The 24,831-nt window shown below is 38.1% G+C and overlaps 1 protein-coding gene across 2 annotated transcripts in view; it reads right to left on the minus strand.

Annotated features, from left to right (window-relative positions):
• SLC2A13 (solute carrier family 2 member 13) overlaps positions 1-24,831 on the minus strand; it is a 426,384-nt gene that overhangs the window by 212,337 nt on the left and 189,216 nt on the right. For both annotated transcript variants that reach the window (XM_067696180.1, XM_067696181.1), the window contains exon 4: positions 11,955-12,063. In XM_067696180.1, the coding sequence (XP_067552281.1) occupies positions 11,955-12,063 (109 nt within the window). The remainder of the gene's footprint in view (positions 1-11,954; positions 12,064-24,831) is intronic.

Below are 24,831 nucleotides of genomic sequence, written 5' to 3' on the forward strand. Positions count from 1 at the left end.
TATGCTGAGCAAAATTTAAAGGTGAATAAGACAGATGAGGGCTCTACTCTCATGAGCTTATTAACAAACAAGTAAACAAAGAGGATAATTTTAGGCAGTGATAAATACTATGAAGAAAATAAATGGAGAGAGATATCAGTGAAGGGAGGAGGTCAAATAGGGTCAAGGCCTATCTGAGGAGTTGACATTTAAATTCAGACATAAGTGACAAGGAACCAGCCACTCGGAAGATCTAGAGAAAGATCTTTCCAGGCAGAAGGAAAAGCAACTACAAAGTATCTAAGGTGGGAACAAACATAGAGAGTTTGAGAAACAAATGAAAGGAAAAAAGCCATTGTGCTTGAAACCTGGTGAGTGCTGGGGTGAGTAGCAGGAGATGAGGATGGTAAACAAGATGTGGGCCCAAAGAGCAGAGTCACAGGAACATGGTGAAAAGCTGGGCTGATTTTAAGTGTGATGGAAAGCTACCAGAAGTTTCTGAGTAATGGAGAGTTAAGATCTTAATTCTGGCTGCTCTGTGGAGAATGAATGGTTTATGGAGGGTAAACATGGAAACAGAAAGACCAGTTAGGAGACTGACAATTGCAATAAATGAGACAATAGTGGCTAGTGTGGCTGGTAGTAGTGGAGATGCAGATAAGGGGAAGGATATACACTACACCATAGAGCTGAAGTTCCCAAACTTGTTTGCTTCATGGAGCCCTTCGTGTCTGAGTAATTTTTTTCAGCACCGCTAAGCCAAAAGAAATACCTAATGGTTCTGTTTATTAAAGTAAAACTACTTAATACTGGTAGTCTGAGCATGTAGTGTTTCCCTCACACATTTAATTTAAAATATCCCTCGGCTCCCCTGTAAGGAGTGTCTCATGCCTCTGCACAGTTCGAAAATCATGGTTTTGGGGCTAAGACTTACTGGAGAACTAGACTGGGAAGTAAACAGAGAAGAAAATCAACAATGATTCCTGGGTTTTGGACCTGAGCAACTGGATAGATGGGAGCACTACTCACTGAGATGGGTAAGAATGAAGGAAAACACAACCACCCTGGAAGATAGATTATATCCCATTTGTAAATAAGAAAGCTGAGACTTCGAGTGGCTGTGTAAGTCATTCAAGGTAGCACAACTGGTCAGGAAACATGGTAAAATTTGACTCCAGATCTGTCTGATGCCAAATAAAACAATAATGTAATAAATAATGAGCTGCTATAAGTTAGTCACCTTAGAGTACATTAAATATGGTATCTCATTTAATTCTAACAACACTGTTAGATAGATCTGATTCCGACGTCACCTACAGCAATTCCCTCTTAGTTGATAAAAATGATTGTAAAGTGTTGGCAAATGGTAGTCTCATCCACTTAGTCTCAAAAAAAATTTTTTAATGTGGAATGAAGGTCTTGAGGGTAGAAGATGAAACTGAATATTTTACAAATATCCACAGCTTTGCTGTAATGATTAGACTATATTGCTATTCCTAAAATCAGAGCAATCTAAATCATCTGCCCTCATTTTTATCCAGCCTTGAACAGGACATACATGCGAAAGTTCTAAGTAGACTATTAATTGAATGTTGATTTCTTAGGGCAGGTGGCACAACCTTAACCATCTTGATGGTGCCCAGCCATGGAGAGTAGCAGGGAATGTGGGGAACTGGAGAGGACACATAGGCTCCAAGAGGCAATGCAGTCCCCTTGAAATCTGGACTTTAGAGTGAAATTTAACAAGTGCAAAAATTTTGTCCTTTCCAAAGAAAACATGTCTCGGGGCTAAATTTAGTCCTTGCAAATAGTCTTAGATACAGAATTAAACTTCTCCAACAAAGTTATGACAAGTGACTGAGGGGAGAACCTTAAGGAAGTTGAAGAAGATCATCAAAAGAATCCAGGAGGAGACTGTTAATTCTATGCAGGAAACTGTAGTTAAAATCACATAGTTAGGGCTTCCCTGGTGGTGCAGTGGTTGAGAGTCTGCCTGCCGATGCAGGGGACACGGGTTCATGCCCCGGTCCGGGAAGATCCCACATGCCGCAGAGCGGCTGGGCCCGTGAGCCATGGCCGCGGAGCCTGTGCGTCCGGAGGCTGTGCTCCGCAACGGGAGAGGACACAACAGTGAGAGGTCTGTATACCACAAAAAAAAAAAAAAAAAAAGAAGAAAAGAAAAAAAAATCACATAGTTAAATATACTCTATACGTTTTCTATTTTCTGGTACTGTGTGTTTTTACCGAAATGGAAACAGGAGCACCTTATATTTCGTTCTGTATATTTTAATCTGCCCAGTAAAAAATAATCTTATCAAAATAAATGAAGATGTTCCAGCAGGGAACACTGTTCATTTTTCTCCCTGCCATGAATGACATGTCATTAGACTATTTGTCGCTGCATCTAGCAGCTTAATAGCATTTGAAATCCTGCAATTCTATCAGCCACAGGAAGTACTATCACAAATGTGGATAGAAGTCACTACCTTAGCTCTTCAGTTGCCCTAAGAAGGAACCAAGAGCTCTGTCTTCAGAATTTTTGTCATGGGACCTTCAGTGTTGAAACCCAAACTAAAGAGTATCTAACCAATATTATAAATTAGTAGAAATGTCATTATAACTTGTCACTAATTCTAAAGATAAGAACTCATTTGGCAGTGGTTTTGAAAAATCCTGTTCTCAAATCTTGAATGTCATTGCTTTTGTTTTCCTGAGGTCATAACCGCAAACTAGTTAAGGAAGACACTCACATAGTCAGACAGAGACAGATCCAGCATAACACCATACTATGACCATGGTGATGAACAGAATAAAAACAAAAGAGTCAGTAGGAACAAAAATCTAGCTGGCTCTCCCTGGGGAGTACTTTGAGAGGGGGCAATTTTATTATTTGTTTAGTCTTTCTGGGGAAATAAAAAAATAAATCTGCAGTTTTATAAAGCATAAATGTTAAATAAAGCACAAACAAATAAAGCACAATAACTGTTATGACAGATATCTACTCAGAGTGCTACAGGAGGCTAAAGGAGGATCATCTGAATCAGCTCCTGAGTGTAGGGAAATGGCATGTGACCTGAGTTGGGAGAACGGGATGTATGAAGGCCCTGAGGCTTCAATTAATCATCACCTAAAGCAGAGGATGTTCCATATAGCAGGAGGCAAAAGCATGTGAGAAGTGGTCGGACACAGGATGGTGCAGAGATGGACAAAAGTCAGACCATGAAGGGCTCTAGACTTTGAGCTCTGCTGAATGCTATGGCTACCATTAAATGATTTTAAGTCAAGATAGGATAAGATTTGACTTTGTTTTGGAAAGTTCACATGCAGAGATAAGAAGGATAAAATGAGGGACATGAGATTTATTGCAGAAAAATTCTCTGTGCACCTCCTCCTATGGTATTGCCCAGCTGTCTGGCCTCACATCCTCCCTCACAAAGGGAGGTTCACTTTGATTTTTCTCTCTTAGGAATTAGCAACTGAGACAATTCCAGTCAATCTTTTGTGATGCTTGAACTTAGAAGTATATCCAAGGTTATGGTGGCAGAGTGTGATCACATATGAGCAAAACCAGAGAAAGATTTCAAAGAGAAAGAAGGAAGAGAATGCATATAGCCAGAGAGAAACAAGAAAACAATATCACATGGACACAGAGGCTGTGTTTCTGGTTTCAGCCCTGATGAAATAAAAATTCGTATTTTAAGGCAAGACAAGAAAAAATTTAAATGTAAAAATTTTCTCTGCCCATTTTGGCCTCTACCCTTCCTTCTAGTGTACATCTACATTATGCCTTAACCAGACTTCCCCAATAGGAGAAATACCGGCTGAACCACATAGATCAATTTTCCCCCTTCTGGCACCAGTGATGTAGCTCCTTAGAAGGTAACACTGCTTTCTCAATCCTGTAAGGGGTCACAATGACCCACTATTTTCCTTGTAGGTGCAGACATCTTTGGTGAACTTTATGCATGTCCAATGCCAATTTATCATTTCCCTTAAAGATAACAATTGGTGCAGAACAGACTAGTCAAACAACCTGAGGAGATACTGGGCCAAACCTACTGGAAGTTCTTAGCTTAAATACTTACTTATGACCTACTAGCTATGTTACTTCTATTCTGCCTATTTTATAAGATTATTGTTTCTTGCATTACCAAATGTATGACTGAGTGTCAGATAAAATTAATGATGATTAGGTAACTTGAAACGATTGAGCAAATATATAGTTCTATAAGATCAATGATTGTAATAATACTGTAACTCTAGATATGGGAAGAAGCAATGAGAGGGAACCATTTCCTGGATCATAACAGACTAGTAAAGCAGTGGTCCAGAGGCTTTGGCTACTGGTAACAGGGCCTAGTCCAGTAGTAGCACATTGAGTGGCCTATCAATGAAGTCCTTGCCTGATCTGGGAATGAGCATTCCTAGCACTGTGGGACAAACTGGTCACGAATGCCTCCCAAACCTTGGTCAAAATTAAGACTGAAAGGGAAGGGATTGTAAAATAAAGAATGTTGCCCACCACTTCTACAAGAATCAAGTCATTAATCACTGCGGTCGCTGACCTACAATATACCCAGAAAGGAATTCCAGGCAAAGATCAGGATGAGGTAAAAGTGACAGAACTACCCCTCATAGTTAGATATTTTCAGGAGAAATTTTTATGAACCTGATTCTTGTGTCTTCCCATACCTATAAAAGCACTAAAACCATTAACTAAGATGTCTATTCCTAGTGACTAGCAGTGACCTTCTACCGAGATGTGTGCCTGGTTGCATGTACTCCCTTCACCAAAATCACACATATACTGGCCTCTCCCTTTACCTCTTCAGAAGATTCTCAGAGCTCTCTGAAAGACTGTCTCCCAGGTTATAATCCTCAGCTTAGCCCAAGTAAAGAAATTTTCCATTTCTTTCTTAGATTGACTACTGATTAATGTTTTTGTTGACAGCCTCTTGGTAGGTGCAGCTGTATTTCTTGACTTCAGTCCCTGTGCCCCTACTGTAAACTGCCCTGATTTTTCTTAAGTTAGGTTGGAGTAAGATTCAAATACTTGCAAATACAATGAACCCTAACTAAAGCAGGGCCTAAACTCGGACAGATAATGAAAATGAAGAGAATAGGAAGGATATAAAAGGTGTTAAGGGAGTAAAATTAAGGAAATCGCGACTGGCTGGATTTGGATGTCTTGGCTCCCCAGCCATAGTCTTGGGCACCCACTAGTCATACCCTTCACTGAGATGGCGATAATAGGAGGAGGGGCAGAATTGGTGAGAAACAATAGGGATTCAGTCTTGAGATTGATGAGAGTAGGATATCCAAATAAAAATCCCAGCAGTTGAATATGACTGTGCATCTCAGAGGAGTTCTGATCTGGAAATGGAGGCTAAGCCATCTCTTCCATGTAGCTGGTCATTGAAACGATGGAAGTGAACAAAATCTCCCAGCAGAGTTGTAAGCCAAGGCCTGCGGAGCACCAGCCTTAAAGTATAAATTGAGAAGAAAAAGTCATGAAGGAGACTCAAGATGAAATGCTATGACGTGCCAATAAGGGAAAATTTTTAAAGAGAACGCTGGCCAAGTGAGGACATCCCAGATACCTGACTAACTGAGAGGATAACAAATGTGAGTGTGAGAAGAGTAGAACCAAACTCCCCAACAACCTCTAAGTACCTCCTGTGTGGCAGACATTTCATGCCTCACTTCATCTTCAAAGCAACCTTTCAAGACAGGTGACAGTATATCCTTTTAAAGGTAAGGGAAAAGACCAAAGTTCCCTGGGGATGGGCTATGTCATATTGTGTTTATCTAGTCCCTGGAGGACTGCCTTCCACCGATTTGTTTAAAGAATGAACATTTTCACAATTTTGTAATAGTGTACCTGGAACTAACTGGACTGGTTACTCTCAAACTCACATATGATTTGGGGGGCAAGGTTCTGCTTCAGGGACACAGCAGGCCTATTTCCTGGGGCACATCCCTGGATTTCATGCTGTTATTTCAACTCATTAACAGCATCTTCTCAACTCATCTAACAGCATTTCTTCTGCTTACCTTTCAGCAAAACATATCAGTCAGAGAAAGGGCAGTCAAGGAAACCATATTTTCATATCACCAAAGATGTTCCAAATCTTAGTTGCTGATACTTTACAAACCAGTGGAGATAAATTTCGATTAATTATCACAGAACCTTAAATTCACATCTGACTTGGAAAACATGCCAAAAGGATTTGACTATCTTTTGATGTAAACCACAAGTCATGCCACCCAGGGTATACTTAGTCACAGATCCCCCACTTCCTAAGGAGGCATTATTAGCTCCTATTGTTCAAAAGTCATTGAGGTCTTTTCTGGTTCGCTTATATGCGGAATCTAGAAAAATGGTACAGATGAACTTATTTGCAAAGCAGAAATAGAGTCACAGATGTAGAGAACAAACTTATGGTTACCAAGGAGGGAAGAGGGGATGTGATGCGTTGGGAGATTGGGACTGACATACATACACTACTATGTATAAAATAGAAAACTAATGAGAACCTACTGTATAGCACAGGGAACTCTACTCAGTGTTCTGTGGTGACCTAAATGGGAAGGAAATCTAATAAAGAGTGGATATATGTACACGTATGACTGACTCACTTTGCTGTACAGCAAGAAACTAACACAACACTGTAAAACAACTATACTCCAATAAAAATTAAAAATAAAAGTCATTGAAGTCTTTTCTCCCTGACTTAAGAGGTAACGAATGTATCTAATACTGAAGCAGACAACACTCCTACCACATTTATAAGTTAGAAGAAAAACACTATTTTGACTTCTTTCTATATATTGAAAATTAGAGACAAGTATGAAAAAAAGGGTATTACAACAATTTATCTTCTACAAAGGATGCTTCAAATGCTGGACTGATGGATAGGTTTGGGCCAAAGAGAATGAATCAACTATGGAATGGCCCTGCTTTCCACAAATGCTCTGGAATTTCTAAGCTGCAACACACAGTGAGCAGAAGGGAAGTTATTTACATAGTCTCAGTTCCCCTCTTGGGCCTGAACCATACAGGATATTTCATTTAATCACAAGAACCACAGGAGATATTCTTCCTGATTTTCAGGTCACTGAGGCTCTGAGAAGTTAAGAAGCTTGTGGAGTTTACACAGCTAGCAAGCATGATGGGTTTCGATTTAAATTCAGATCTAACACCATAGGTTGTGTTAATATCTGATGTACCATGTTTCTACCCCCAAAATGACTCCATATAAAGAAAAATTTTAAAATAACAAAAAATCGTTTATATGTGCCCTCTTTATTTTCGAGGTAGAATCAGTCACTCATTTTTTCTGTGTTCATATAGCATATTAATTTGTTTTTTTATAATACTGCATTATAATTATTTGGTCTGTCTGCTTAGGTAGAATACAGACTTCTCAAAGACAAGAATTTTAGTTTCCAAATATCTGAAGCTCTATCAACAATATAGTAAATGCTGGTTGAAGAATAAATAAATGAATACTTTAGCAGATGTAGTTTTAAGATTCCTATTACAGGACACAATTATTTGTGAATTATAAAAAGAAAACAAAAGATTATAATATTCAAGAAAATATACTCTCACCATCTCTTATGAAACTCCCATTTTATTGCTTACATTTTTCTTTTTAGATTAAAATCAATCTCCTGATAACTTTTCACTCAAGAAAGGTTTAAAGTAGTTCAAACGCAAATGTTTGAGCTTCCACTTTCACTTGAAACTCCATTTTTCCTCGTTCAAATGTACATTAAAGTCCATCTATTTCACTTTATAGGTAATTAGAATGAAGGCAGTTATCTGGCATGCCCAAAGTTCCATGGTGGAGACAGATCTTGAAAGTAATTATCCTGATTCCTGGGTCAATATTCTTCCCAGCACTCTAATCTCATCTTTCAAAAGAGTGAATCATGAAACTGAACATTTCCTCATTCATTCAATGACTTTCACCCAATTAACACAAATGACTAAAATACACTCATCTTGAAACATTCCAATGAGATAAGCATATTATCTTTCAATAGTTTTTTGGATTATGTTCTGAGCCCTACTGAGGATGCAGAGAGAGGAGAAGGCTCACATTAGTGAGTTAGTATTTTGGTCCACTCATGCTGCCTGCTGAGGACCTCAGAGAGAGTAAAGCATCACCTCTGGTTCAGACTTACAACATAAGAGAGCATAAATCCTTATCCTTTTCTTCTTATTTCCTGTCACCTTTATTTTTCTCTGCATTTACCACCATCTGGCCTGATTGTTGTGCCATGTTTCCTGATTGCATGGTAATTTTTTACACTAGGAGAGCTTGTTGGGATAAAATATGAGAATGGAACAGATTCAGAAATATTGCACTTATGAAATTAAATTAATTAAATATGATTAACAAATATCATACCATCAGCCTGGCCTGCCCAAGAACTCTAGATCAGAGTATAAAGCAAAGGCCTCAACTGGGTACCAGTAGATTAAATAGTCTGATGAGTTTTATGATTCTTGAGATGGATGCAATTACTTTAGCACAGAGTTGTTTTGGACTTTTATCCTTGAGTGGTAGTGAATTTCACTAACTTTGATTTGTTGACTTATATTACCCCCAAACAAGCTTTAAAGAGTCAGCCCCGGGCATTTCAGGTGTTTTACAACTGAAGGGTAGCCCAGGTGACCTAGAGTCAGAAAATGAGGGTTCTACCCTCAGCTCTAAAACTTATTGTGTGAGTGGACAAGTCACTTTAACTCATTAAGCCTTTGCTGCCTTGGCTTGAGAATAAACAGAACTGCCCTGCCTACTTGACAGGATTTTTATAAAGAACAAGGGAGATCATGTCTATGAAAATATTTTATAGTGTTAGATATATATATATAAAACAGTAAACATTTTTGTTTTTATCATGACAATAATAAATAATTACACCATTAGACAGGCTAAGAGTTTTGTCCTATTTTTCCTTTTCTGTTAATATTTACTGAGCTAATACATGCTAGAGTAGTACTGGTATTAATGCTCAATAATGATACCTATTAAGATTATTATTGCAAGGGCATATTTTCCAAAATATTTTCTATTATCTCTTATAAATACAATAGAAGAAGTGACCCACTGGGGATTAAGGTAAAGCAGTTATAGAGGTAAGAATGATCTGCCCAGCCAATATAATTGCCTATTTCCCACCCCTACTTTAAGTTAGTAGAAAAGGGAAGAGTAAGAAGAGATGAAGCTGGGAGCATTAACCTAAAAGAAGAGTAGCTTAAAAATAAAGGACTGGTATGGAGTCTCCAAAAGAAGTTCACACACCCACAGTTCCTTTTACCTGAAGATGACATAAAAAGCTTAAAATTCTGGATTTCCTTCTCTTTACTGAGGATTTTCTGTGTAACCTTAAAATAAGCCATTGAACCTCTTGGTCTTCCCAGGTAAAAATCTGATACCTTCCACCTGTCCAAGATGGACTGATTTTATGTTTATCAAGACATATCAAAATATAGCTTATTTTAAGTTCTTCAAAAGAAGCAAGATGCTATCAAACCCAGACAAACCAGCTGTCTTCTTTCTTTCTCTTTTTTTCCTCTCTCTCTCCCTCCCTACCTACCTGCCTACCTACCTAATTACTCACCCATATACATTTTGGTTGTGGTAATAATAATGTGGGAAGGATCCATTTATTAATAAAATTAAAATTCTTAGTCAGAAAATGGAAAATTATTGACATTATAACTAGGGTTTAGAATAGATCACATGAGAATTTCTTAAGAGAGCTGTCTTCACATTAATCATCATCATCTTCATCTATCATTACTCTCCCTTTTATTTTGACAGATGTGGAAATATTTTATTGGTCTGTGAGGCAGTGCAATAATATTCCAGGAATTTATCAGGAAAACAGAACTCCATTTGCTCTGTTCTTTCTCTCTTGTGAATAGAGAACAATCTATTCAGCTGCATGCTTGAAATTAAGTGATCAGAGTCATAACAGAAAATTGCCTCTTCTAAAAGTTAAATGTAGTGTCTGAAGTATGTAATGGTTTTAAGGTCTTAGAAGTCCTATGCACGATAGGATAGAAGAGGATGATAAGGTATGGGTTAGGATATAAACATAAGTTATACAAATAAAAGATACTTAAATACACTCACACCACATATATTTTTTTTTCACAGTAGAGAATGAAAAAACTAAATATTCCAAGAAGTAAATCTATTTCCTTAACTGAGACAGAACATTAAATAATTCACGGAGATAGAAATAAAGATCCCATGAGGGAGAAAAAAGAAAACTAAACATGGTAAGATTACATAATACAATTGTAAGGATGATTTCTCTTTCAGTATTTTCCCATATGATCTTTCTATGAACTTTTCTTGGCAAAAAATAGAATTCAAAATACCTCATATTTCAGGTTCACACAAACCTAGGGTGAAAGATGGATTTCATAAAAACATTTCAACTTCTACAGTTTATTAAGTAGAACAAACAAAAAATATTTTCAGAAATAGGGCATATTTTAATTTAGGTTGATAAATTAGATTTTCACATAGGGTTATTACTGCATTGCATTATTTGAAAGCTTGGTGCTACCTTGTTACAATTCCATATCATCACCACACTGAGGACAGTGGACGTGCCTCAGAAAAGTCACGGTGTGCAACATCCAGAAACAAAAATGCTGGGCACCATATCAACAGATGGGCCTAAATAGAGCTGATAAAGGTGAGGAAAAAGTGAAAATAAATGTTAGAGGGAAGGAGGAGAGAACCAATATTAAAAATGTAGTCCAGGAAGCTGAAGTCCAACAAGAATTACCATCAAAGTCAAATTCACAAACAGCGTGGATGTATTCAAGATGGAGTTTCTTAGCAAATTACAATTTAATCTAATTGGTCACTGGGCCCTAGCCATTATTTTAACTAATTCACTCTTCTCAAATTACCATGGAATAATTCATTATAACCCAAGTAATTTTAAAGGAAAATATCAAGAGTCCCAAATACAAATGGTTTACTAGGTAAGTTTTAATTTTACATAATTTGTATTTTTCTAATGAATAACTTTAACCAACAGGTAGTGGGGGAAAGCTTCTAAGATTTAGGAGCTTTTCACCCAACAAACAGATTCTCAGCAAAAATCTTGGCTTTTCTCTAACCCACATTCTATCACCTAGGATCTTAAAAGTCCCCCATTGATATAGTCCTACACAGACCTTATGAAAATTTGAAATTCTGTATTAAACTGTGAGTTTATTTAATGTGTTGTTTCCTCCACCAGCCAGTATGCTCTGTTGGGCCAAGGACCATGTCTACTTTATTCACTGCTATGTATCTAGTACAAAATAGACCATCAAAAATGGGTTTAATATTGAATGAATGAAATGTGGTAGAACCCCCCACTATTCACCCTGCTCCACCCACAACACACATATAACTTTGGGAATTAGTCTGAAAACTAGAAAACAGGGAACTTGTGTGTCTTCCCTACTTCTCTGCTCCCACTCGATCCCTGGCCCACCGTACCCTGGTTGTAAAAAACATACTTCTATTAATGTTATTATCACATTGCATTGTAACTGACTGCCCTAAAAGGAAATGAACTAGTTATCTGTGTGTCCATTAATTTCTAATAATGCCAGGTGATTTCCTTTTGTTTCACCTTTTAATGTGAATCAAGGAATAGCTTATGAAAATGATATATTCAGTAGCTCAGAATATAAGGACATATTGGATGGCATAAAAGAGAAATTTTGTGAAATCAAATAAAGTCAATAATTACAACAAACAAAATGTCACTTCCTTCTAGTTACAATTTTACAGGATTTAAAAAATTGTAAGGTTAAGTATCTTCCAAAAGGAGAACTCTACACATTTAATAAAAACAAATCACCAAGAGTCCTACTCTTTTTTTTCCATATAAAATAATTCCTTCACAATCTTTTCAGTAAAAAGCCAGAAAGAAATACATACATGATGGTGTTAATGCCTGAGAGCTGTTGGAACATTTGTAGGCCACAACCCACAATTAAAGCTCGGCGAGTTGGGGGATAACTCAGCATTCTGCAGATCACAGGTCCAGCTTTTATAAAAAAGAAAGAAAAAGAAGGACATGTCTATTATTTTTAGCTCCCAGAGTAATTATTCCCATTAGGATAAATTTCCCCAAATCTCTGTGAAATCAACATGACTGGACATTTAAAAATAGAACATATGTATTTTTATAGAAACCTGGGCACAATATATTTTTAAAAACAGTACATATTTGAGTTAAAACTATAAAGTCAACATGAGAGAATTCAAGTTAAAGCGATTTATGGATACTAGAAAGATCTACATAACTGTTAACTGTCACAAATTATTCTTCCTTAAATCCCTATGAGCTGTATTAACCACTCTTTGTTCTTCTGCTTCCTGGGCAATTAATTACTATTTAAAATCCATTCAATGTGGGACTATTTACAAAGTCACTGGAAAAATTGCTTTAATCAACTGAAAGAATGGCATTCATTAAAAACAATGAAACAAGTAACAGGATTCATTACAATTTATTTGGCTAAAGTAACAATATTCGTTCCAATATATTTAATTCAAGTTAAGGAATTTGGGGGTGATATCAGACTTGGTTATGACTGCAATGGATATTATTAATAAAAATTACCCAAAAGGTAAAAAGAAGATGAAATTTAATGTCTATTTTATATAGGCATATATGTATGATATTTCTAGATATTTTTAATAGTTCCCTAAGAGGTATTCAATGATCATTTCAAAATATAAATGGGCTTTCAAAATGGTGCAGATCCCTTGGTCCCTATATCAGAACTCTAGACCAATTCTGAAAAGCTGTAGATCTGAACCACTGAGGCCTTAAGATGACTAACCAATTGATGCCTGTTGTCTGAGCATAATTACCTAAAGTGCCCCTTCTATTCTCAGAAGCGCTTATTACGCCTTCACCTTAGCCTTAAGAGGCATTCTATATAGTGTCCTTATGAGACCAGAGTTGACTCCTAGGACCTATGGTATAGCCTGGGATCACTGGGATGTTAACTGCTTCATTAGCAGCATTTTTCCTGGAGGCAATTTTCATTAGTGAACCCTAAACCAAGTCCAGTAAATTAAATTCTGAGGAAATTTCACCATTTCAGAATCTTTTGGAAATCTAATATTCCAGTTCACAGAAATGGGATATGGACTAGAACGTGCTATTGTCTCAGCAATAAAAGTTAATACAGGATGTTAAGCCAGGGGATTAATGAGAACTGAACATTACTGGGGTGAGGATATTCATCTCTACACAGGTATGATTACAATCACATGAAGACTTGATTTACTGCAAACAATTTTGTCTCTAAATGCTAAGACTGGACACACCCATTTAGAAAGCAGGCTGAGAGTATTATAAATGTCAAAATGTTTTAGATTCAAGTAAAGCGGTATTAAAACCTAGTATATCAGAAAGATTATATGAAATAGGTAGACTTTGTGACAATATTGAAATATATCTGGGTCAGTTCTCCGAAAGATAAGCAGACTCATCTGCAAATTTAGATATCTATGAATGAGCCACAAAATAAGAAATGTGCACAGCATCATATAAACATCTACCTATTTCCAAAATCAAAAAAATTCAAATAAAAGATGATAATTTACCTTATATACCATGGAAAAATTTTAAAATGACATCTATGATGTTGTAACAAAACAAAACAAAACAAAAAACACCCAAACCCTTTTTTAGCTTTTAAGAAACTCCACAGATGACAAACTGGCCTTCTGCAAGAAATCTAACATAATCTTTGGATAGCTGTATCTACTTTCACTATTAAACTGTTCCATGGTTTGACAGACAGATTAGGTAATACTGATTTTGGAGGGCAGAAAAACAAAGAGAAAATTATGACAAATTTGGATTAAAGTTTGACATGCCAAAATATCAAGAGATATATTATCACATAAACATGACATATTTATCCGATTATCACATAAACATCACATATTTATTTCCTAGTTTTAAAAAATCTGGGCTTTGAAAAAAGGAGCTGGAGGAATCAGGCTCCCTGACTTCAGACTACACTACAAAGCTACAGTAGGCAAAACAGTATGGAACTGGCACAAAAACTGAAATATATATCAGTGGAACAGGACAGAAAGTCCACAGAAAAATCCAAGCACCTATGGTCACCTAGTCTATGATAAAGGAGGCAAGAATATACAATGGAGAAAAGACAAGTCTTTTCAATCAGTGGTGCTGGGAAAACTGGATAGCTACCTGTAAAAGAGTGAAATTAGAACACTCCCTAACACTGTACACAAAATAAAGTCAAAATGGATTAAAGACCTAAATGTAAGGCCAGATATTATAAAACTCTTAGAGGAAAACATAGGCAGGACACTCTTTGACATAAATTGCAGCAAGTTCTTTTTTAATCCACCTTCTAGAGTAATAAAAATAAAAATAACAAATGGGACCTGATTAAACTTAAAAGCTTTAGCACAGCAAAGGAAACCATAAACAAAATGAAAAGGCAACCCACATAATGAGAGAAGATATTTGCAAAAGAAGCAGCTTACAAGGGTTTAATCTCCAAAATATACAAATAGCTCATGCAGCTCAATATCAAAAAAAACCCAAACAACTCATCAAAAAGTGGGCGGAAGATCTAAATAGACATTTCTCCAAAGACATACAGATGGCCAAAAAGCACATGAAAAGATGCTCAACATCACTAATTATTAGAGAAATGCAAAATCAAAACTACAATGAAGTATCACCTCACACCGGTCAGAATGGCCAACATCAAAAAATCTACAAACAATAAATGCTGGAGAGGGTGTGGAGAAAAGGGAGCCCTCCTATGCTGTTGGTGGCAATGTAAATTGGTACAACCATTATGGAGAATAGTATGGAGCTTCCTTAAAAAACTAAAAATAGAGCTACCATATGATCCTGCAATCCCACTCCTGGGCATATATCTGGAGAAAACCATAATTTGAAAACACACATGCACCCCAATGTTAACTGCAGCACTATTTACAATAGCCAGGACATGGAAGCAACCTAAATGTTCACTGACAGAGGAATGGATAAAGAAGATGTGGTACATATATACAATGGAATATTACTCAGCCATAAAACAGAATGAAATAATGACATTTGCAGCAACATGGATGGACCTAGAGATTGTCATACTGAGTGAAGTAAGTGAGACAGAGAAACACAAATATCTTATGATATCACTTATATGTGCAATCTAAAAGAAAATGGTACAAATGAACTAATTTACAAAACAGAAATACAGTCTCAGATGTAGAAAACAAACTTATGGTTACCAGGGGGAAAGCAGTGGGGGAGGGGAGGGATATACTGGGAGATTGGGATTGACATATACACACTACTATATATAAAATAGATAACTAGGGGGCTTCCCTGGTGGCGCAGTGGTTGAGAGTCCGCCTGCCGATGCAGGGGACACGGGTTCGTGCCCTGGTCCGGGAAGGTCCCACAAGCCGCGGAGCAGCTGGGCCCGTGAGCCATGGCCGCTGAGCCTGCGCGTCCGGAGCCTGTGCTCCGCAACGGGAGAGGCCACAACAGTGAGAGGCCCACGTACCGCAAAAAAAAAAAAAAAAAAAAAAAATAGATAACTAAGAAGGACCTACTGAATAGTAGAGGGAACTCTTCTCAATACTCTGTAATGACCCATATGGGAAAAGAATCTAAAAAAGAGTGGATATATGTATATGTGTAACTGATTCATTTTGCTGTACAGCAGAAACTAATCTAGGATTTGGACTTTCTTTTGGATTTCCTGTAAAAAATAAACAACGGTAGTTCCTTTATAAGACTGGATTGTTTTTTTAAAGGTAAATTTTGGTCACAGCAGCTGCATATCTGATTATACATGAACAAAAGTAAAAAATTTCCTTTTATTAAAATCATAAACCTAGCTTTATTAGGCAGTAAAACTAACTTAACAAATGCAAACTATTAATCTTAATATCACAGAAGCTATGAGGCAAAGACAAATTCAAATACATGAATTGGTTGAATGTTCATAAGTGAAAATTTAAAATGTCATGCTCTAATTACATTTCTTTTGATTTTTGTAATTAAAAATATTTTTATGTATACAACCATTTCACACCTTATTTTTAACAAAACATGTGTCTTTGAAATACAGAAATTCCCACACAATAAAAACTAAAACCTCTGGATAACAAAAGTAGAATGGAAATGCAGAGCTCAAAATATAACACATGATAAAACAATAGAGGCAAAAACTCCAAATGGGTTCATCTTTTCTGTCATTCTGGACACCTCATACTAAGTAACTTTCACAACGGTTGTCCAGGTGTGGCAGGTGCTCTGGTGGCTCTGGTGGCAGGGCTGAAAAGGACAGTGCAACAAGTGCAACCACTCCTGTGGACAGGATGTCTGTGAGGAAGCTGAGTCTACAAAAGTTTCTCCAGGTATGATTAAAAATGTACTAGAACACACTTTGTATAAAAGTCCAGCTCTTGACTTCCACTTCCAGCCAAGATGGAGTAACAGTTATCAGATTTACCTCCAACACGAAACAACTAAAAAGTCAGGCAAAAATGCATGAAACAGTAGTTCTCATGACAATAGGACAAAGAATAGTGACCCCTGATATTCAGGAAGCAAATGAGATGAATCCTCCAAATGCCCCAGCCTAAGCCTGGAAAAAAGCATCCAGGCTATGGCACAGGGAGGGGAAAGCAGGTAGATACTGGTGGTCTCCTTGAGTTGAAAAGATGCAGCTCAGGATCCAGGTGGCTAGAGTTCACAGGGCAGTGTGCTGGAGAGGAGAGAGACTCATGGAGAGGACACTGGAGATCTGCAGGGCTCCTTGACTTTTCAGTTGAATACTGATCAGTGGTTGTGTGTGAGGAAACTAACCAGTCAGGGGAAGGAGCCACAGCAAAGGATGAAAGAAATGAACCCCAGGAATTTACACAGGCCTGAGAGTGAAAAACCTAGAGCATAAGGAAGAATATTCAGAAGGGTTTTTACCTCAGTAATGGTATAAATTTAGTCCTGGATTAAACATTGCTTGGGCACCATCTAAACAGTTTAAATGAAAGACCCAAATGCTTCCAAGTAACTGAATAGCATCCCACAACTAAGTTCAACAGTAAGATAAAATTTTTAATGTCTGGCATACCATATAAAATACGAGGCATGCAAAAAGGCAAGAAAGTACAACTTGTAATGATGAAGGGATTAATTCAGCAAGAGGATATAACAATCCTAAATGTCTCTGCACCTAATAAAAGCTTCAAAATATGTGAAACAAAAAACACAACTGCAAGGGAAAATAGAAAAACCCACAATTATACTTGGATATTTCATCACCTCTTTCCGAGTAATAGTAAAAGTAGGCTGATAATCAGCTAAGATACAGAAGACATCAACAGTACGATCAACAAACTTGACCTGACACTTAGACAATACCCTACAGACCAAACGTTCCTTCCATGAGTAAAGGCATGGTAAATGTCTTGGAACATTTACTGAGATAGATGATATTATATTCTGAGCGCTAAATCTAGCCTCAATTAATTTAAAAGGATTCAAGTCATATAAAGAATGTTCTTTGATCATAATAAAATTAATATACAAATCAATAAACTGAAAGATAACTGGAAAATTCCCTCCAGATCAGATATGGAATAACGTATTTCCATGGATCAAAGAAAGAATGGGAAATGAGAAAGTATTCTGAACTGAAAGAATATGAAAATGCATCATATGAAAATTTGTGGAATGGAGCTAAAGTATAACAGGAAAATTTATAGCAATGACCTTGGCTTCCACCTTACAAAACCAGAATTAGAGTGACAAAGGAAACCTCAAAAAAGCACAAGATAAAATAATAAAGATCAGAATGGAAATCCACTAAATAGATAAGGAGACAATTGAGGAAAAAAATTAATGAAACCAAAATCTGGCTCTTTGAAGATATCAATAAAATTGATAAACTTTGAGCAAGACTATGGAAGGCTGAATAATGGCCCCTCAAAAGATACATACCTGCTAATCCCTGGAACTTGTTCATGTTACCTTAGATGTCAAAAAAAAAGACTGTGCAGATGTGATTAAGTTAAGGATTTTTGATGTGGGAAGATTATCCTGGATTATCTGGGTTGGCCCTAAATGCAATCACATGTATCCCTATAAGAGGGAGGCAGAGGGAGATTCAGGACAGAATGGGAGAAGGCAATGTGACCATGAATGCAGATACTGAATTGATGTAGCCATAAGCCAAGGAATAATGGAGGGAGGGAGGCAGGGAGAAAGGGAGAGAGGGAGGGAGGGAGGGAAGGAGGGAGGGAGGGAGGGAGGGAAAAAGGGAGGGAGGGAGAAAGGGAGGGAGGGAGAAAGGGAGGGAGGGAGAAAGGGAGGGAGGAGGGGGGAGGGGGGAGGGAGAGGTCTGTTTTCTTCTTCATGAGAGGGTTTCACTCTCATGACCTCATCTAAACCAATTATCTCCCAAAAGCTCCATCTCCAAACACCATCACTTTGGGCATTAGGGCTTCAACATATGAATTTTGGGGAGACACAAACATTCAGTCCATAACACCAAGAGTATTAGGTATCTGTTCAAATCTCAATGAATTTTCTAATATTTTGATACCTCTTCATGCCTTATGAACCATTTTTCATCATCATAAGAGTGCTACCAAGTAAGAAAGAACAGGTAATATTATTGAGGAAAGAAGTAGATAGAGATCAGGTAACTTTCCAAAGGTCACAAGTATGTAGAGCTAGGACTTGAGCTAACTTCTGTTCATGCCATAAATGACAAGAAATTTTATATGTATACTTAAATGAGCTGATTTTCCTTAGCATAAAAAGAAAATCAGGGCTTCCCTGGTGGCTCAGTGGTTGAGAGTCCGCTTGCCGATGCAGGGGACACGGGTTCGCGCCCCAGTCCAGGAAGTTCCCACATGCTGCAGAGTGGCTAGGCCCATGAGCGATGGCCGCTGAGCCTGCGCGTTCGGAGCCTGTGCTCCACAATGGGAAAGGCCACATCAGTGAGAGGCCCGCGTACCGCAAAAAAAAAAAAAAAAAAAACAACAATTATGAATAGTATGAGTGACAAAACTAAAGCACTTTCAAGCTACAGGAATACACATTCTCTGTGTTCATCATGACTCAATCCCTCAATCTTTTTTTTTCTCTTATCTTTCTTATGGCCTCACTTGCCACTACTGCCATTCTTTACTCTCGAGTTATCTATCTCAAATCATTCATTTCAATCTGTTCTCTTCTCCAATCCTATATCCAGGGAGTTGAACATTGTTTACAAATAATTAGGAAAATAGACCTGGTTTCATGGCAAATTAAGGGTTTCTGTGAGTCAGGCCCTCCATGCTACCTGAGGAGCACTATTCATCTCGAGTTGGCTCTCAATTACATTCTCAACAACATCCATTTCAAACACTCCCTCCTTCTTCCTCCTCCTTGGACTTCCATTGTTCTCTGCAGCCTCTCAGACCAAGTATTCCCTAGCTCACTTAGCATACTTGAAGCACCGACCATCAGCCTACTTTTTGCTAGGTACAGAAACATGAAGAGGCCCTGCCCTGCAAGAACTCATAATATGAGTGGGAAGGGAATCACACACAGAAACAAAACGAGTTGCACCACAAAAGTCTAAGGGCTCTGACAGAGGTACATGTAAAGTATTATCAGACTGAGGAATAGGGAAGAACCCAGAAAGGGTATGCCAGCTTAAGGTCATATAAAAGAGAAGTCGTCATTTCTCACCCCAAACCCTATGGTACCTAATTTCACATTAAGTCAGGATAAAAAAAATGTGGCATTTGGCTATTCATTCCCTCTTCCTAATTTCCATATCCAATGAGTTGCCAAATTCTAATGAAAATTAATGTATATATACCTGACTTCTTTCCACAAAATGTCAGAAAAACTTCTCTTGCTTTTGCATACGTGCCCTCCCCAGCTCTCTACCGCCCTGCTGGGCTCTCATCTGGGGGCTCTCATCTGTGTCCTTGGTGAGACTACTTGGCAGTGGACAGTAGTTGTGCAGGCCGCCGTTGAAATTCCAGCTCCTCCGCTCAGCTGCCATGAGGTCTTGTGCATGTTATTCAATCTTGCTAATATGAAGATTAGAGATAGTATACTTCCAGGCATACACTATGCGTAATGGTTAATTTGTGTGTCAGCTTTACTGGGTTACAGGGTGCCCAGATATTTGATTAAACATTACTTCTGGATATGTCTATGAGGGTATCTGGATAAGACTAACATTTGAATAGGTAGACTGAGTAAAGCAGATTGCCCTCCCCAATGTGGATGGGCCTCATCCAATCCATGAGGACCTAAAATACAACAAAAAGAGGAAGAAGGGAAGGTCTGTTCTCTCAGCCTGCCTATTATAGAGCTGGGACATTGGTTTTCTCCTGCCCTCTCACTGGGACTTTCACCATCAGCTCTCCTGGGTCTCCAGCTTGCCAAGGGCAGAGTAGACTGTCTTCTCAGCCTCCATTATCATGTGAGCCCATTCCCCACAATAAATAAATCTCATAGGATATATATATATATTATATACATATACATATTAGATATAAATATAGATATAGATACAGATATAGATATAGACATAGATGTCCTATTGGTTCTATTTCTTTGGAAAACCCTGACTAATACTAACTCACACGTTATGTATTCAATAACAATGCCTTGTTTGTGTATGGTCTCCACATCTCCCGTCTCTACTGAATCAATCCAGCCTCTCCACATTGCTTCCATCCTGTCTACTAAAGCATAACACTGATCACTTTCTTCACTGACCTGCTCAAAACTTTTGATAACAGACCCATCAGGGTCTACTTCATGAAAGGCACACTCCTGCCTTTCAAGACTTATCTCACACTACTTCTTCTCTAACACACGTGGCTTCAACAATCTTTGGGTCGCCTGTTTTACACAAAGAAGCCTCATATTTTTACATTTCTGTCTCGTATAATGTTCCTGTCCTATGAGGTCGCCCCTGTTCCCAAAAGAAGATATTCTCTCATCGGAATGATGGTGTCAGTTTCATACTTCTCTTATGTTCTCACTGATGGCTAATTTGTTTTACAGGTTACGTAGCTGATGTCTCTTCCATACTGGATTACGATCTTTATACTGGATTATGTGGGGTGAATGGCCCAGGTTTTATCTCTGTTTTATCATTTTGCTTCCCATTGTACTTAGCTTAGGGTCATGCAAATAGAAGAGATTCAATAAATATCTGTTTAATGAACATGAAGAAGAAAAGGAGGAGGAAAGGGAAGAAGGGAGAAAGAAACACTGGAGCAAATAATGGCTATTGAGATCAAGAATGAAGCAATCTGAATACACTACAAGTTGCTAAACAATGTTGTGATTAATTATAAACTACCATAAGATCTTGAGTACAGCCATGCTGTTTTCCTCTTCAATATGCAGCAGATGATGTTTGTGATTACAAGCTGGTGCTTGGCACATGTTCTGTTCAGAAGAACGGACTGCTGCTATTGATAAATTCCACCCCATGTGGTTCAATCATTCCTTCACAGTCTGGCATTTATGCCAACACATTCTGAAATCCTTCTAAAGAATCAATTTGCCAAGATGTTGTGTTGGGCTGATTATCTACAGCTGCCTGTTTGTGAGCTGATCATGGTACAGTATGCACTGACTCAGTAATCTAGTCATTATTATTCCAGGTTGCTAAAGTAAAGACTGTTTTCTGTGATAGGGCTTAATGCTACTAAAATACTGTTTTTCAAAAACCTACTCCTGTTACTACCAAGAATTCTTTTTAAATTCTAAAAAGATTTCCTTCATCAAATGTATCTATATAACAAAAGCCATCATAAAATATATCCCCTAGCCAAGCAATCCTCAAATGAGAGATCTCTGAACTTCATAACAGCCATGGGAGTGTGGTGTGCTGCTGAGGGGAAGAATGTTAAGAATTACTACCTTAGAAAACCTTTCTTGAGCAAAGTGAAGTATCTTTTTTTTAAATAAATGAGTAATTCTTAGTAAATAAATGAGTAGTCCTTAAACAATTATATTCTTAACATTAATACTGTCTTTAGCAAAGCAATTTTTAAATGAAAGGACACATACTTTTAACCTGATGGTATACTGACAGTATTTTCATAACAAGTTGTCATTCTTAGTGACATAAAGTTTCTCACTTACCTAACTTTTCAATAGATATTAAACACTAAGATATAAGACAGTGTATGACTTGCATCTGCTAAAGGCTATACAACCATAAGCAGTGTTGAACAGTATAAAGAGTAAGAATCTCCAAAACAGGGAAACCCAGATTCAAATCCAGCTCAGCTATGTAGAAGCTGTGTGACCTTGGGTGGGTTCCTTACCCTTTCTGAGCCTGGCATGACTCTCATGAGATAACATCTACTTCACAATTGTATTTTGATAATTAAAGGTGGTAATACATGTGAAGTATATTGCACCAAAACTCAAAAAGTGATGCTATGATTTCATCCATTAGCTCTGTAGAATTTCTCCGTAGTTGAATACAATTTGAAAGTTTTGAATAAAAACAACTGTCAATAAATTACATAGGGTTTCCCTCTATGTAAACAAAGAGATTTCATTCTTAAGGTCCCATAAAATAATTCAAAAAGCTTCATTAACATAAAAATAGATTAACTCTATACTTATAATTTCTATATCTTTTATAATTAACAGAACACTCCTACACAGATGACTGATAAACACAAGGTGATAAATCAATAGGAATTATACTTCAGGCTCCTGTAATGAATGGCAGTTCTATCAAATTCATTTATATATACTGCCAAACTATTCATACAAATACAGATAAATCAGAATGATCTTATGCCCCTGACTTCATTTTAGGTCACATGTAGCCTTCCTAGAATCTAAGTATTTCTACATTACTATCAGTTAAACATTTTAAGATATATGAACTATGTTTCTAAACATTAATCATTTGCTTGGTTAAAAAAGTATGTATTTATATGGATATTTGAATTCTATATGTATATTTGAACATATTCTATTAACATGACTTTTTTTTAGATTCAAGCATTCAACATATAAGGACTATTGAGAATAAAGATGAAAATCTAACCATGATTCATGTATTTCATACTGTTCTTTCTTGCTATATTTAGCTTTACATGTGATAGTTACCATGAATAAAGATACCAAAAAGATAAAAACCAGGACGAATTAAAGGGCCCATGATCTTACAGTGGGGCAGAATATCTAAAATCACGTTTGTTCCACCAGATTCTGGAAGCATGACTGCTGCAAACATATGTGGTACCTTGAAATATAACATCTTAAAGGAAAGAGACTGTGTTTTCTGTCAGCATGATTCTTGGAACACCATATTTATTTCACAAATATACATGAATGAGAAACAAAAGAGAACCAAAACAAACTTATAAGGCTATATGAAAAAAGACAAAGAAAAATAAAAATAATTGTCTCCTACCTGTGAAAAAAATATGTGATAGTTATTAAATATAGAGTAAGAAATAAAGATGTTCTGAGGTGTGGCCAAGATGGCAGAGTAGGAAGACCCTGAGCTTACCTCCTCCCATGGGAACACCAAAATCACAACTATTTACAGAGCAACTATTAAAGAGAAAGACTGGAAGACTAGAAAAAAAGATGCTCTACTACTGAAGAAATGAAGAAGAAACCACAACAAGATGGGTAAGAGGGGCAGAGGCGTATAGTCAAGACCCATACCCCAGGGTGAACATCCCACAAATGGGAGGATAATTACAATTGCAGAGGTTCTCCCCAAGAAGTGAGGGGTCTGAGGTCCACATTGGGCTCCCCAGTCAGGGAGTCCTACACTCAGAAGATGAGGCCCCAGAGTGTTTCACTTTGAAGGCCAGCAGACTTTAATTTTTGGAGAGCCAGAGGCTTGTGGGAAATAAAAGACTCCACTCTTACAGGGTGCACACAAAATCTCACACACTCTGGGACCCAGGGGAGAAACAGTAATTTGACAGGTGCCTGGGTCAGACCTACCTGCTGATCTTGGAGAGCATTCCAGAGAGGCAGGAGGCAACTGGAGCTCACACTGGGGACAAAGACCCTGGCAGCAGCCATTTCTGGGAGCTTCTTCTACCACAAGGACACTACTGCAGGCAAGCACCATTTTGGAATCCTCCCTCAGCTTATTAGATCCAGGACACGGCACCACCTACCAGCCTGTTACCACCTGTACTGGGATGCCTCAGGCCAAGCATCTACCCAGGCAAGGACACAGCATCTACCCACCCACCAGCAGACCTGTTGCCTTAAAATCCCCTGAGCCCTCAGCTGTCCTGGGACATGGCCTTGTCCACCAGAGGGTCCAGGACACAGCCCTGCACACCAGGCAATACACTAGGCCCGGGACCCATAGAGCCCTGCAGCTAGAGACCCCAGGATGCAGTTCAGTCCACCAGTGGGCCTATACTAGACATAGGACCAGCTTTACCCACCAGAGAGCAGGCACCAGCCCCAGGATACCAGAGACCCAGGCCCAACCCACTAGCAGGCCACACATCAATTCTGGGACCCCCAGGGCCCTACAGCCAGAGACCCCAGAATGTGCCTTGCCCAACAATGGGCAGGCATTAGTCCCAGGTCAAGGTCTCACCTACCAATGGGTGGGCACCAGCTGTGGAATCCCCTGGGCTCTGACCCCACCCACCAGTGGTGAACATGAGCCCTAGGACAACCATGGACCCGCAGACTATCAGTACCCAGGTCACAAAACAGCAGGCGGGCACCAGAGCAGGGAACTCTTGAACCCTGGCCGCA

The sequence above is a fragment of the Pseudorca crassidens genome, chromosome 11 (assembly GCF_039906515.1).
Source record: "Pseudorca crassidens isolate mPseCra1 chromosome 11, mPseCra1.hap1, whole genome shotgun sequence".
NCBI classification, from domain to species: Eukaryota; Metazoa; Chordata; class Mammalia; order Artiodactyla; family Delphinidae; genus Pseudorca; species Pseudorca crassidens.